The sequence below is a fragment of the Vulpes lagopus genome, chromosome 9, assembly GCF_018345385.1.
Source record: "Vulpes lagopus strain Blue_001 chromosome 9, ASM1834538v1, whole genome shotgun sequence".
Classification (NCBI taxonomy): Eukaryota; Metazoa; Chordata; class Mammalia; order Carnivora; family Canidae; genus Vulpes; species Vulpes lagopus.
Window position 1 is genome coordinate 44836625 of NC_054832.1, and position 12890 is coordinate 44849514.

A 12890-nucleotide genomic window follows, 5' to 3' on the forward strand; every position below is an offset into this window, starting at 1 on the left:
TGCCCTCTCTCACTGCCACTGCCCTTAGCTCAGGGGCCAAAGACAGAAATCAGGGCTTCCGTCTCATACCGCACATCCAAACCAAAGTCATCTGGTTTAGTCCTAAATAGCTCCCATGTGCAGACCCCATTGCTTGTTTGGACTTGTGGTCTCCCTAGATCAAGTCTTACCTGCTAAATATCACTTCCCTGCTCACAACTGTGATGGTGCCGTGTCACCTCAACATGGCCCAATCTTCCTTCTTCTTGCACACCAACAACCAATCACAAGGCCTCTCAATTTACCTCCTAAATATCCCTTGACTTGGAGTCTGTAGGCATCCACAGCCACTCCTATCTGAGGCCACCATGGAGAGAAGAGTATCCGGATTTGACTACATGCCTCTGTTTTTACCGCCACTCCCACGCTGTCAGGACGGAGCTCTCACTCCTCAGTGTGGCCCACTGGCTGTTCACCAGCTTGCCTCTCCACTCTCTACCTGTACACTTTAGCCTGGACCCGTCACACAGGCTAACTAGAACTTTCTTACTCATACTCCTCCCCTTGGCTAACTCCTATTCATCCTTCAGGTCTCAGCCTTCAGGTGTGTACTCCAAAACACATTCCCATAAAATTGCACACTCCTCCCACTGGGGGTTGGGAAATGCTTCTCTCCTGACCCAGATGTTTCCCTGCAACCCCAGGCTTCTCTGCACGCCCTTAGTTTCCCTGTCTCCACAGAGATAGTTTATCTGGTAAATACTGAAAGAATAATTGGGCACACCAATTATTATACCTTACACCTTCCTCCTCTTGAGTCAGCTGCCCTGAGAGAGCAATTCTGCTGTCCTTCTGAAGCAGCAAGTCTGCCTAATGCAGGAGGTCCAGTTAACAGGTAACAGGGCAGCTGGCTCTCATGTGGAATGGTAACAAGTGACACTTTGGCCTCAGTCTGTACTCTTATTTTTCAAACTGGAGAAGACAGATGCTTTTTATGTTGGACCTCTTCTGAGATCAAGAGCACTCATCATAATACTTAACTATATTATACCAAAATGTTGTTAGAGTATAAGCTTCCTGAGAGCAGGAACCAGCCCTTTTGCTCATCCTTATACCCCTGGGACCCTGTCTAGCACCTAATAAAGGCCTAATTTGCCATGTGAGTAACGCCCACCGTGTCCTGCCCCCAGCAACCTGTCCAGTCTCATCTCCATGCACTTCTCTCTGAACCTGTATTTTAAACTCCACAATACTAAACCACTTTTTTTTTTTTTTTTTTAAGAAATAGGCTATGCTCCCTCACTTCTTGACTTCTTGATATATGCTATTCCTTAGGTCCAGATCACCTACATGTGAGGCCCCATATATTCCAACTCCTCCTTTAAAAGTCAGCCCTGGGGCAGCCCCGGTGGCGCAGCGGTTTAGTGCCGCCTGCAGCCTGGGGTTTGATCCTGGGGACCCTTGATCAAGTCCCACATCAGGCTCCCTGCATGGAGCCTGCTTCTCCCTCTGCATGTGCCTCTGCCTCTCTCTCTCTCTCTCTCTCTCTTTTATTCTCTATGAATAAATGAAATCTTTAAAAAAATAAAAATAAAAAAAAATAAAAGTCAGCCCTGGAAGCCACCTCCTCCATGAAGCCTTTGCTGCCTCCTCCAGACACACACCATTCTGTTTACATATGCATTCCAACATACACCTGCATTTTCACGGTCTACTCATGTCTTGTGTGACCTGCTAGACTATGGTTTTTCAGACATTTATATGTTATATAAAGCATACTAAGAAATACACCTTATATGGCAACACAGTACGCATTCATTCATGTGACAGATATTTATTATGTTTGTTCTACACTAGGCAATATTCTAGGCCTAGAAGTACAGCAGTAAACACACAAGATATAAATCCTTGCCTCCAGGAAGTTTATATTCTGGAATTTTAGTTTGGGTACACAAAGATTTCTTAAGCTTTCCAGACAGAAAATACAGAAGGAAAAAAAAAAATCCACTAGCCTTACATTTTTCCCTGACAATATTCAGTGTTAGAAGACAATGAAAACGATGTTGATTCAGTTCTGAGGGGAAAATAAATATAATACATCCAAGTAAAATGATGCCTGTGTACCCATCTTTTTTATCAGCATAGACACCTGGAATGATGTTCACCAAATCTCAACCCTGATTATTTCTGGGTGGCCAGATTAGGGTCCTATGTTACTTTTTTTAAAACTATATTACCTGAATCCATATTGGTCAGGTATCATTTTTATAAAAATCCTAAAGTTACGACCCTTGATAAAAACAAAAGGAAAGGTATGGCAGTGTGCATCACAGATACCTAATATTTAGTCCACAATAGAAAAAACTGATATATTAAAAAAAAAAAAAGATTTCACAAAGTAAACTTAACCTTACTGCACTTACATGAGATGAATTCTGGTATTTTGTATTCTATCCCAATTTTTTTTTCTTACTCATCTTGCCCCATAAGACTGATTTCTGTGTCCACTCTTGTTTATCCATAGCTTGAAAAATATATGAGACTTAATGATGGTATAGATATCTTTCCCGCTAAGTAGCTCCGAACAATGCCCAACATGTAATAGGCACTTAAATAGAATTTCCTGATAAAACAACTGAGAGTGTGCCCCTTTTCCTGAGTACAACTAACAGCGACTTGGGAGCAGAGATTGTTTTTTGTTTTTTTAATCTTTATAACTCCGACGAGCTCTGTGCCCCCAGCCGGGCACAGAGCCCACTGGCAATAAATATTTGTTGCACTGAATTGAGGCCTACTAGCTAACCAGCACGATTTAAGACACTTCATAAACACGTTTAACAAAGAAAACATTTTCCTTGGTTCTTGCTCAACAAAAATACTCAAATTGGGAGTTCTAACTGTAATAACTAGTATTTGCCCACGGAAACATGATGTTCCCTGGAACCACCTCCCACTTCACAGACAGGAAAATGCTTCTCCCAGGAATTCAAACCCAAGGCGGCAGGTGCGAGGAAAACAAAACACACCAAAGGAGCTTCTGTTGGCTCTGAACTCTGACCCTCAAAACTTCTGTTTTTCTTAAGCAAAAGAATTCCAAAATCGTCAGAGTACAATTAATTTTTAAATGAGTTCCGCTTGCCCCCCAAAAACTGTTTTGTGTCTAATGGTGTCCGATGAATTGGGATACAGTCTGCGTGATTAATTTTATTATCTTATTATTACAGTCCTAATGATTTGGGGGAAAGGAGGGTTGTATCAAAAAACCTCTGAAGACTTGTCTAACCTCACAGCTGTTGTAGACAAGGTTCTTTGAGAAGAGGTCAGAAAACAAAGGCTTCTTTCACAGTGACCTACAACCAGAATATTTACAGGAAAATCATATCAGCAAAACCTTATTGTCAAACAAACAACACTCTTTAAAACAAAGTTCTGGGGCAGCAGCGGGGGAGGGGGGGTCGGAGGCGAGGGTGGGGGGACTCAGCGGGTTAGCGCCGCCTTCAGCCCAAGGCCTGATCCTGGAGACCTGGGATCCAGTCCTGCAGGGATAGAGTCCTGGGGATAGAGATGCGCGGGGATAGAGTCCCATGGGGATAGAGACGAATGGGGATAGAGTCCCGCGTGGATAGAGTCCCGTGGGATAGAGTCCCGCGGGGATAGAGTCCCACAGGTATAGGGATGCGCGGGGATAGAGTCCCGGGGATAGAGAGGTGCGGGGATAGAGTCTCATGGGGATAGAGTCCCGTGGGGATAGTCCCGCGAGGAGAGTCCCACGGGGAGAGAGTCCCGCGTGGATAGAGTCCCACAGGGATAGAGACCCGCGGAGATAGAGTCCCGGGGATAGAGACGTGCGGGGATAGAGTCCCATGGAGATAGTGTCTCCGGGATAGAGTCCCACGGGGATAGAGATGCGCGGGGATAGAGTCCCGCAGGGATAGAGTACCGCGGGGATAGAGTCCCACGGGGATAGAGTCCGGGATACAGTCCCACGGACATAGAGGCCCGCGGGGATAGTCCCACGGGGATAGATTCCCACGGGGATAGAGTCCCATGGGATAGAGTCCGCAGGAATAGTCCCATGGGGAGAGAGTGGGTGGGGGGATAGAGACCCACGAGGGTAGAGTCTGGCAGGGATACAGTCCCATGGGATACAGTCCCACAGGGATAGAGTCCCATGGGGATCAAGTCCCACGTCGGGCTCCCTGAATGGAGCCTGCTTCTCTCTCTGCCCATGTCTCTGCTTCTCTCTCTCTCTCTGCATGAATAAATAAAACCTTTAAAAAAATAATAAAACGAAGTTCTCTAACTTAAGAGACAGACCATACTATTTCCTCATGTTCACATTTAGAGCCGCTACCTCCATTTTCCAGAAAAGAACAGCAGGGCTGGCATCCCACTGGACTAAGCAGGGTTTAGTTAGTCCCTGACTTGGGGGAAGTACCCTTCGCAGGATAGGTACTTCTTCCACCTGGCTAAGGAAGCTGAACTTTTAGATTTAGTGTATTAAGGTTCCTAACTTTGCTTGGGGGAAGGGACTGCCTTGGATATCACTGCGTCTTCTTACAACCTCCTTTCACTCTCTTAGCCTCTCCAGCTATCTTCGCTTGCATTTTTAAAAAATATTTTATTTATTTATTCATGAGAGACACACAGAGAGAGAGAGAGAGGTAGAGACACAGGCAGAGGGAGAAGCAGGCTCCATGCAGGGAGCCCGAGCTGGGACTCGATCCCGGGTCTCCAGGATCACGCCCTGGGCTGAAGGCGGTGCACAACCACTGAGCCACCCAGGTGTCCCTCGCGTGCTTTTTAATTCTGACTCTGGGTCCCGTGCTGGGGGGGGTGGAAGGCAGCCTGAAAGGTACCCACCTCTCTCCCAGCTTGGCCTCTAGGGAGGAGGATAGAGAGCGGGGTTTCGGGGTTTTTCTCTTCTAATAGAACTTCTGTTTGCATGAACGCTTCATTTGCACAACTAACGCAGAAGCGGATCTTCCCGGCGAGACAAGGCCTCCTGGGAGGCCAGCGCACCCTGCGGACCCCCTCCGGCCGCCGCGCCCCTCCCCTTCCGAGCCGACGCCCGCAGGGTCCTGTTGCCCCCCCCCCGCCCCCCCGTACACGCGGCTCTGAAGCTGCCGGGGCACTCGGAGGCCCGCCCTCCACACCCACGGTTCTCCCACGGCCGACCGTGACCTTGCCCCCCCCCAGGCCCGCCCTCCACACCCACGGTTCTCGGACGGCCGACCGTGACCTTGCCCCCCCCAGCCCGCCCTCCACACCCACGGTTCTCCGACGGCCGACCGTGACCTTGCCCCCCCCCCCAGGCCCGCCCTCCACACCCACGGTTCTCCGACGGCCGACCGTGACCTTGCCCCCCCCCCCAGGTCCGCACTCCTCCCGCGGCTCCGCGCGCCCCGCATCCCGGGGTCCAGATCTTCGCCGCGCGCGCCCCCGGGCGCCGTCCCGGGGACCCGCACGGGCAGGGCGCTCGCTGGGGACGAGCCGGGCCCTCGGCCCCTCCAGCGCCGCCTTACCCGCCGAGGGCCGCGGCCCCGAACGAGGAAGACGCGACCCAGCAGCGCCATCTTGGACCTCCCGGACTCTGGCTGCAGGAGGTCGGGGCTCCGGGGGGCGGGGCCGGGGCCGGAGCGGGGGCGGGGCCGCAGTGGGGCGGAGGCGGGGCCGCGGCCGTGCTGCGGGTGGGGCGGGGCCGCGATGGGGAAGGGGGCGGGGCCTGCTGCGGGTGGGGCGGGGCCGCGGTGGTGAGGGGCGGGGCTAAGAGTGCGCGGGGCCACGACGGGGAAGGGGGCGGGGCCTGCTGCGGGTGGAGCGGGGCCGCGGCGGTGAGGGGCAGGGCTAGGAGTGGGGCGGGGCCGCGATGGGGGAAGCGGGGGCGGGGCGGGGGCGGGGCGGGGGCGGGACTGGGGCCGAGGAGCCTTGGGGAGCCACAGCGGCCAGGCGGGGGAGCCGGAGCGGGTGGGGTCCAGGAGGGGAGGGGAGAGGGGAGGGGGGAGAGGGGAGGGGAAAGAGTATGGGGGGCAGAGTGTCAGGGCGGGGAGGGGGTGAGGGGAGCCGGGGACCGGGCTGGGGCAGGTCGGGATCCGGGAGGGGAGAGGGGACGGGGGGCGGGGGGACGGTCGGGGGCGGGAGCCGGGGGCGGGGCGGGTCGGGGTCCGGGAGGGGAGAGGGGATGGGGTGCGGAGGGGCGGGGCGGGCGGGGAGGGGAGCCGGGACGGGCGGGGCCCGGAGCCGGGAGCCGGGGGCGGGACCCGGGAGCGGTGGGCCGGGGCGGGTCGAGGTCCGGGAGGGGAGAGGGGATGGGGGCGGAGTGTCGGGGCAGGGCGGGGGAGAGGAGGAGAGCCGGGAGCGGTGGGCCGGGGGCCGGACGGGGTCCGGCAGGGGAGAGGAGATGGGGGCGGAGTGTCGGGGCGGGGGGTGGGGGGAGCGGAGCCGGTACAGGCGGGGGCGGGGCCGGGGGCGGGCGCGAGTCTCGGTGGCCGGGACCCCGCGCCCGCCCTGGTGTAGCGGCGGCCGGCCCGGCGCCGAGTCCCGCGCCGTCACCGCGTAAAATCTTGCAGAAGTCCGCCGGGCCGGTCCTGGGCGGGGCGCCCGGCCTCCGACCGAAGCTGCGGAGCGCGGGCGGCGGGGCCGCCGAGGGGCTGTGCGGCCTCCCCCGGGTCCCACCGTCGCTTTCCTGGCGGCGGGCGTGGTGCACGCGTCAGAAGCCAAGGCCCCCGAGGCGGCGCTCTCCGTCTTAGCGCGGTGCACCTGCGGGCACGTCTTAGCGCGGTGCACCTGCGGGCACGTCTTAGCGCGGTGCACCTGCGGGCACGTCTTAGCGCGGTGCACCTGCGGGCACGTCTTAGCGCGGTGCACCTGCGGGCACGCCGTGCGAACTCGGGTCACCCCTTCCCGCTGACCTCTAAAGCGTGGCTGGTCGCCCCTGTCTCCGCATTATTGTGGAGACTGGAAGAGGGTGGATGTGAAGCCCCGAGCTCGGGCTGACGGTTAGGTGACGTGGAGAGCTTTCAAAGTGGTGAGAAAGACCAACAAAAAGCCAGAAAGCAGACTCGGAAGCAAGCCTGGCGCTCGCGGGGATCGATGCTGAGCTTTCAAATAGAAACCGGCTCCCGGAAGACCGACCTCACAGCTTCACTCCGAGACCAGAAGCGGAGACAACGCAAGTCAACTTGATCATTTTGTCCAAGCACAAGAAGATGACGGTTGTTCATCCACAAAATACCCAACAACTGGTCTCTTGCTACAATGAGTGACTATTTCTTTACCAACCACAGCTTTTACCTCATTCTAGGATCCCCTCACTTTAGGATTTATTGAGATCTTCCTTGATAGAATTGCCTTCTCTTTCTGACAGTCCAACCTAGGTGAACCACCCGCTTCCTTAGACCACTTCCAATCATCCAATCAAAGCCCAAACCCTACAATAGGTTCTTTCCAACATCCTTCTAGGAAGACACCCCTTGGTGTGCGTCCTCCCTTGCTGCAAAAAATAATGAACCCAATGGGTTCTACTGTAGGTGTGCCCCTGGTGGACTGTGGCTGGAGGGCGTTGACCGTGCCCTTCCAGTATGAACCCACTGTCTCAGTTTAGGTTCCTCTAAAGTAGATCGGGGAACAGGGATCCAGTGCCAGCGACTCATTTGGGAACCTTGGGAATCACCAGTAGGGAAGAGAGGCAGGCAATACAAGATAGGTTATTCAGCTAGCTAACACTGGGCAACTAGAGCTAATGCCACACAGGAAACTAGCAAGATGGAGAAAACATGCTGCTGTGGAGTGAATAGTCATAGTTTGCAGTCCTACCCCTCAAGGTGATGGTATTTAGAGGTGAGGCCTTTGGGAAGTGAGGAGATGAATGCCCTTATAAAAGAGGGTTAAAAGAAAAAAAGGGGGGGAGGGATCCCTGGGTGGCTCAGCGGTCTAGTACCGCCTTGGGTCCAAGGCCTGATCCTGGAGACCTGGGATCAAGTCCCACGTTGGGCTCCCTACATGGAGCCTGCTTCTCCCTCTGCCTGTGTCTCTGCCTCTCTCTCTGTGTGTCTCTCATGAATAAATAAAATCTTTAAAAAATAAAAAAGTAAAAGAGGGCCCAGAGAGCTGGCTGGCCCCTCCCTTTCACCAGCTTAGCTGTAACAAAAATCTGACCTCACTTGTTGAGGTTTGATGGCTGGTAGCTTTTAAGCCTCTTCTCCCTCTTTACTTCTTGTGTCTTGGGTCAGCTGGGCAAGACAGGATAGTCAGGAAAGCCCAGATAGTCCCTCCTTTGGCACTGCAGCCAAGCCCCTTCCCACACCTGGATACCCTCACTCTAATCCCTAACCAGTCCTTAACCACAGTAAAAAAAAAAAAAAATCCCAAACCACTCTTTTATCCTTACTGTATGAATTTTCCAGGGTTGCCATAGTAAAGTAGCATAGACTTGGTGGCTTACACAATAGAAGTTCTGGAAGTTAGATAGCTGATATCAAAGGTGTTGGTGGGACTGGTTTCTTCTGAAGCTTCTCTCTCCTTGGCTCATAGATGGTGTCATCTTCCACTGTCTCTACATGGTCTTCTTTTTTTACATCTCTATATCCAAATTTCCCGTTCTCATAAGGACACCAGTCGTATTGGATTAGGAGCCACCATAATGACCTTATTTTCACTCTGTTGTCTTTTTAAAGTCCTATCTCTAAAATAGATTATTTGAGCTATTGGTCAAATTCTGAAGTACTAGAGGTTAGGACTTCAACATACAAAATTGAAGGGGACACAGTTTAGCCCATAATAGTTGCTTTCTCAAATCATTTTTAGATCAGCACGGGAGGCCTGCTCTCTCCTCCCAAAAAGTCTTGCCACATAAATAATAAACATTTTTATATTCTCATGATGTGTATGTGTGTGTGTATGGCATCATCAGTCTTGACATCCAAACTAAATTTGGGGTGGCAATCCATCTTGTTTCTACAGAGATATTACAACATTAGTTCTTTTTAAAAAAAAATATTTTATTTATTTATTCATGAGAGACAGAGAGTGAGAGAGAGAGAGAGAGAGAGACAGGCAGAGGGAGAAGCAGGCTCCATGCAGGGAACCTGACGTGGGACTCGATCCCGGGTCTCCAGGATCAGGCCCTGCACCCAAGGCGGCACTAAACCGCTGAGCCACCCGGGCTGCCCAACATTAGTTCTTAGTACATAGTCATTAGGTCACATTTTCTCTGGGTCAGAAATCCAGATATGGTCCTAGGCAGTCCTAGACAGACTCTAGGACCATCCAGGTATGCTCAGGCTCTGGAAAGACTGCAGTCAGGTTGTCCACTAGGCCATAGTTTCACCTGGAGACTCACCTGAAGAAGAATCTGTTTCCAAGCTCATTCAGGTTGTTGGCAAAATGGATTTCCTTGTGCCCCTATAATTGTTGCCTGGAGGCCACCCTCAGCTTCTAGAGGTAAATTATAATTCTTTTCTGTATGAGCTTCATGAATGTGACTCGACTGCTTATTTTATCGAGTTCTCAAGGAGAATCTCTCATCTCAGGGAGGACCCAATCTCTCTTTTAAGGGTAACCACCTGATTAAGTAAGGCCCACCCAGCATAATCGTAATCTCCTTTGATTAACTAAAAATCAACTGACTTAGGGCCGTACTTACATCTGCAAAATCCCTTCATCTTTGCCATATTCTGTAGGCTAGAATCAAGTCAAGGTCCCATCCATATCCAAAGGGAAGGGATTATGCCTGGTGTGAATACCAGGTGGTAGGGATTATGGGGACCTCTTAAAATTCTGCCTACCAAAACCACTAGGCTATACAAGAGGAGGAAAGGCAGTTGCACACGTTTTAGGTAGACTTACACTTTACCACCAGTCAGAGGAAAATAGCTGTAAAATACACTCAGGCAGGCTAGGCACTGGGCACTCAGCCTACGTGTTTGTGCACCAAGCTTGGTACACCTTGGCAGAAGGTTGGACTTCAAGAGAACAAGCCAGCTAGGGGAAAAAAATATAACCACTGTGAACTGAACACTAGAGAGGTCTCTCCAAAGGCTTGTGTAAAACCCAGGGCCCTTCTTATGATTTTGAGAGGGAAGGAGAAAGCAGGACACAAAAACAAATAAAATAGGAATGAAAACAATTATTTTAACCACTAATGCTAGGATATCTTACATTTGCAAGTTTTACTGAAAAATAAAGGGCCCAAAGGGGCTTTACCTTTAAGGGGTACCTATAAGGTACAAGATACAAGATACCTTGTACCTTTAAGGGGTCCCAAAGTTTACCAGTTTCAGGTACGTCCACCTCTGGCCTCACTACATGTTTTCATAGAGCTCCAAACTTTCCTTTTTGAGCTCTTAATATAATTGCAGTTGCATCTTTCTTTTATATACGAGGGTATGGGGGTGAACACACCCCCAAGCATGGTTTCTTTTTAAACCATACTTCCATCCTCCACATCTAACAAAACCTTGGTACATAGTGAGCCCTTCACAAATATTTGCTGAATGAATAAGCACTGAGGCGGTTGTCATCTTCTAGAGGCAGTACCATAAATAGAACTTAGGGAGCTTACAGCACTGATAGGCACTATTCAGGAATAGACTGGGAGCATGAAAAAAGGCAAGGAGTTATTTAGGCAAGAGCCAGGGGACTTGACTTCAATGCCTAAGAGTATATTACTCCTGAAAGCTAATATTTCTCAACTTCTGTGTGCCAGGTGGTGCTCAGCACCCTACGTGTGTCTTAGTCCTCACAAGCATTTGCGGTTTATACTATTGTTATCCCCATTTGGAAACTGAGGCACAGAACACTTAGGCAAACTGCGAAGCTGATAACTCCCAGTGATGGAGTCTGAGCCAGCCCAGGCTGGCTCTGGGACTCAAGCTCTCAACCATTGCATTATTCCCCGTGTTAGTGGGGTATCGACGTGTGAGTCAGACTGCTGGGCCCCAGGCAGAGCTGTAACTCTCACTAGACGTGCCACATTTAACCAATTAAGAGCTTTTTCTATTTCATTTCCTTATCTGTGAAGTGCAGGTATTAAGAGTGCTAGCCTCAGAAGGTTTTACTCAGGTCTAAATGAAATAATGTGTTTAAAGCACTTGCACCAGGGCCTGACACATACAAAACAGCAGAAAATGCTCACTATGATCCTGCACTTACAGACTGAGCAGTAGGTAACTCGGAGTTAAGGGAAACCCCTGAAGACCACTATATAAGGGTTTTGGTTTTTTTTTCTCATGGAACCACAGGCTATAACTAAAGCTAGTTCAACAAGATTTTTTTAAAGATTTTATTTTCTTATTTGAGAGACAGAACATGAGCAAGGGGAGGGGCAAAGGGAGATGCAGACTCCCTGCTGAGTGGGGAGCCCCACGTGGTGGGGCTCCATCCTAGGAGTCAGAGATGATGACCTGAGTTGAAGGCAGATGCTGAACCGACTGAGCCACCCCCAGGCACCCCAGGTTCACCAGGATTATTACCCAGAAGATGAACTCCCCATGGTAAAAAAAAAAAAAAAGAATAAGTGGGGGAATCTACAAAATGCCTTGCTCAAGCATTGTCTAGAAATTACTCAGTGCTGTTTCATATTTTTGTTAGAGTTCTACAGGCAACTAATAGGAAGTGTCCAAAATAAGTTCACACAGTTATGTTTTGATGAAATCAAGGCCCACAGCTTCTGCCCCAGGGGAAGTGGTTGAAGAGGGTAATGATCAGTTTCAATCAGCTTGGCAATTTAAGCCGTGTAGGTTCTTGACCATTCTGGGAGCTTTATTGGTGGATGGGAAACCAGCCCCCTGTCACAGAGGCAGCGCAATACTGAAGAAAGAGGCCACTCTTTGTTCGTAGGTAGCAACTTCAATAATAGCAAAGGGAATTTACTTATGAGGCTGGTCTTGGGCAGCAGCAAGACCAATGGATCCCTGCACCTGCCCTACAAATCTTAAAATCTTGTAAAGAGGACCTAACAGTCATATATACTGTGAAGGTGTTTTCAACATTACATCTCAAGGCTAGGTCCTCAGAGCAGCCTCCTGGAGCAGGAAAGGCAAGTCAACCCCACATTCCAAGGGCAGGTGGGGGTGGGGGGGAGTCATCAGGAGTGGTGGAAGGTGGTGGTAAAGAGCCTTCAAAGTGCCCTGGTCCAGCTCACGGGTCAATTGGTCATGATATCTTTTTTTGGTTACATTCCCTAATGGGTGGGATTACACATTAAAATAAGAGACAATTCTCCCTGTTGAAAATAAGGGGAAAGGCTCCTCTTTTTTAAGAACATCTGCTTTAGAAGACTTGTCATTATAAATTCTTTCCTGAAAGGTATGTAGATCCTTTTTCAAAGGATAAATAAAGCTCTGCCACCTTTGGGACCCAGCGATGTCTTTCTCAAGGGGGGTGGGGGGGGATCTCCTTGAAATGTAACCATCGGGGAAGATAGGCCCATTTCCTAGTTCAACCTGTTAAACTGTCTCCTAGCATAAAGATTTGAGAAGTCTATTTGTCCTTGGGATAAAGGCAGTTAACTAACACAACGATCACTCCAGTTGCCAAGTGCGTTTAGGATGAACTATGTGTGACAAATGATGCTGTCAAGTCCTCTTCCTCAAGGATGAGCCATTATGCACCTTGAGAATGGGTTTGTGCAGAATGGGTTTTATCTGCCTGCCTATTTAAAAAGTTGAGATTTCTCTCAGTAATTTCTCCAGCAGATTGCCTTTGATTCTGGTTTATGCTTATTCAATAATAAAACGGTTTCCTGTCTCTTCTATATTAGGGTGCCAGAAGATTTTGTTTTAACTATGTTTCCCCAGTAGCAATGAACTTCAAACTGCAAACCCTCAGGTCTAAAGTCACACAGGTACATCAGCTCAGTCCCGACTGCCAGGGAAATAAAGAACCACGTCCCCCCCCCCCCCCCCCCGAAA

The 12890-nt window shown here is 50.5% G+C and overlaps 1 protein-coding gene across 5 annotated transcripts in view; it reads right to left on the reverse strand.

Moving 5' to 3' along the window:
• Positions 1-5628, reverse strand: part of DECR1 (2,4-dienoyl-CoA reductase 1) — a 46404-nt gene extending 40776 nt beyond the window's left edge. For 2 of the 5 annotated variants that reach the window (XM_041768925.1, XM_041768920.1), the window contains exon 1: positions 5505-5628. In XM_041768925.1, the coding sequence (XP_041624859.1) occupies positions 5505-5555 (51 nt within the window). In that variant the 5' untranslated portion in view covers positions 5556-5628. Of the gene's footprint in view, positions 1-3262; positions 3330-5504 lie in introns of all 5 variants that reach the window. The other 3 variants (XM_041768924.1, XM_041768922.1, XM_041768921.1) reach the window with 3 other exon arrangements.
• Positions 5629-12890: the final 7262 nt, after the last annotated feature.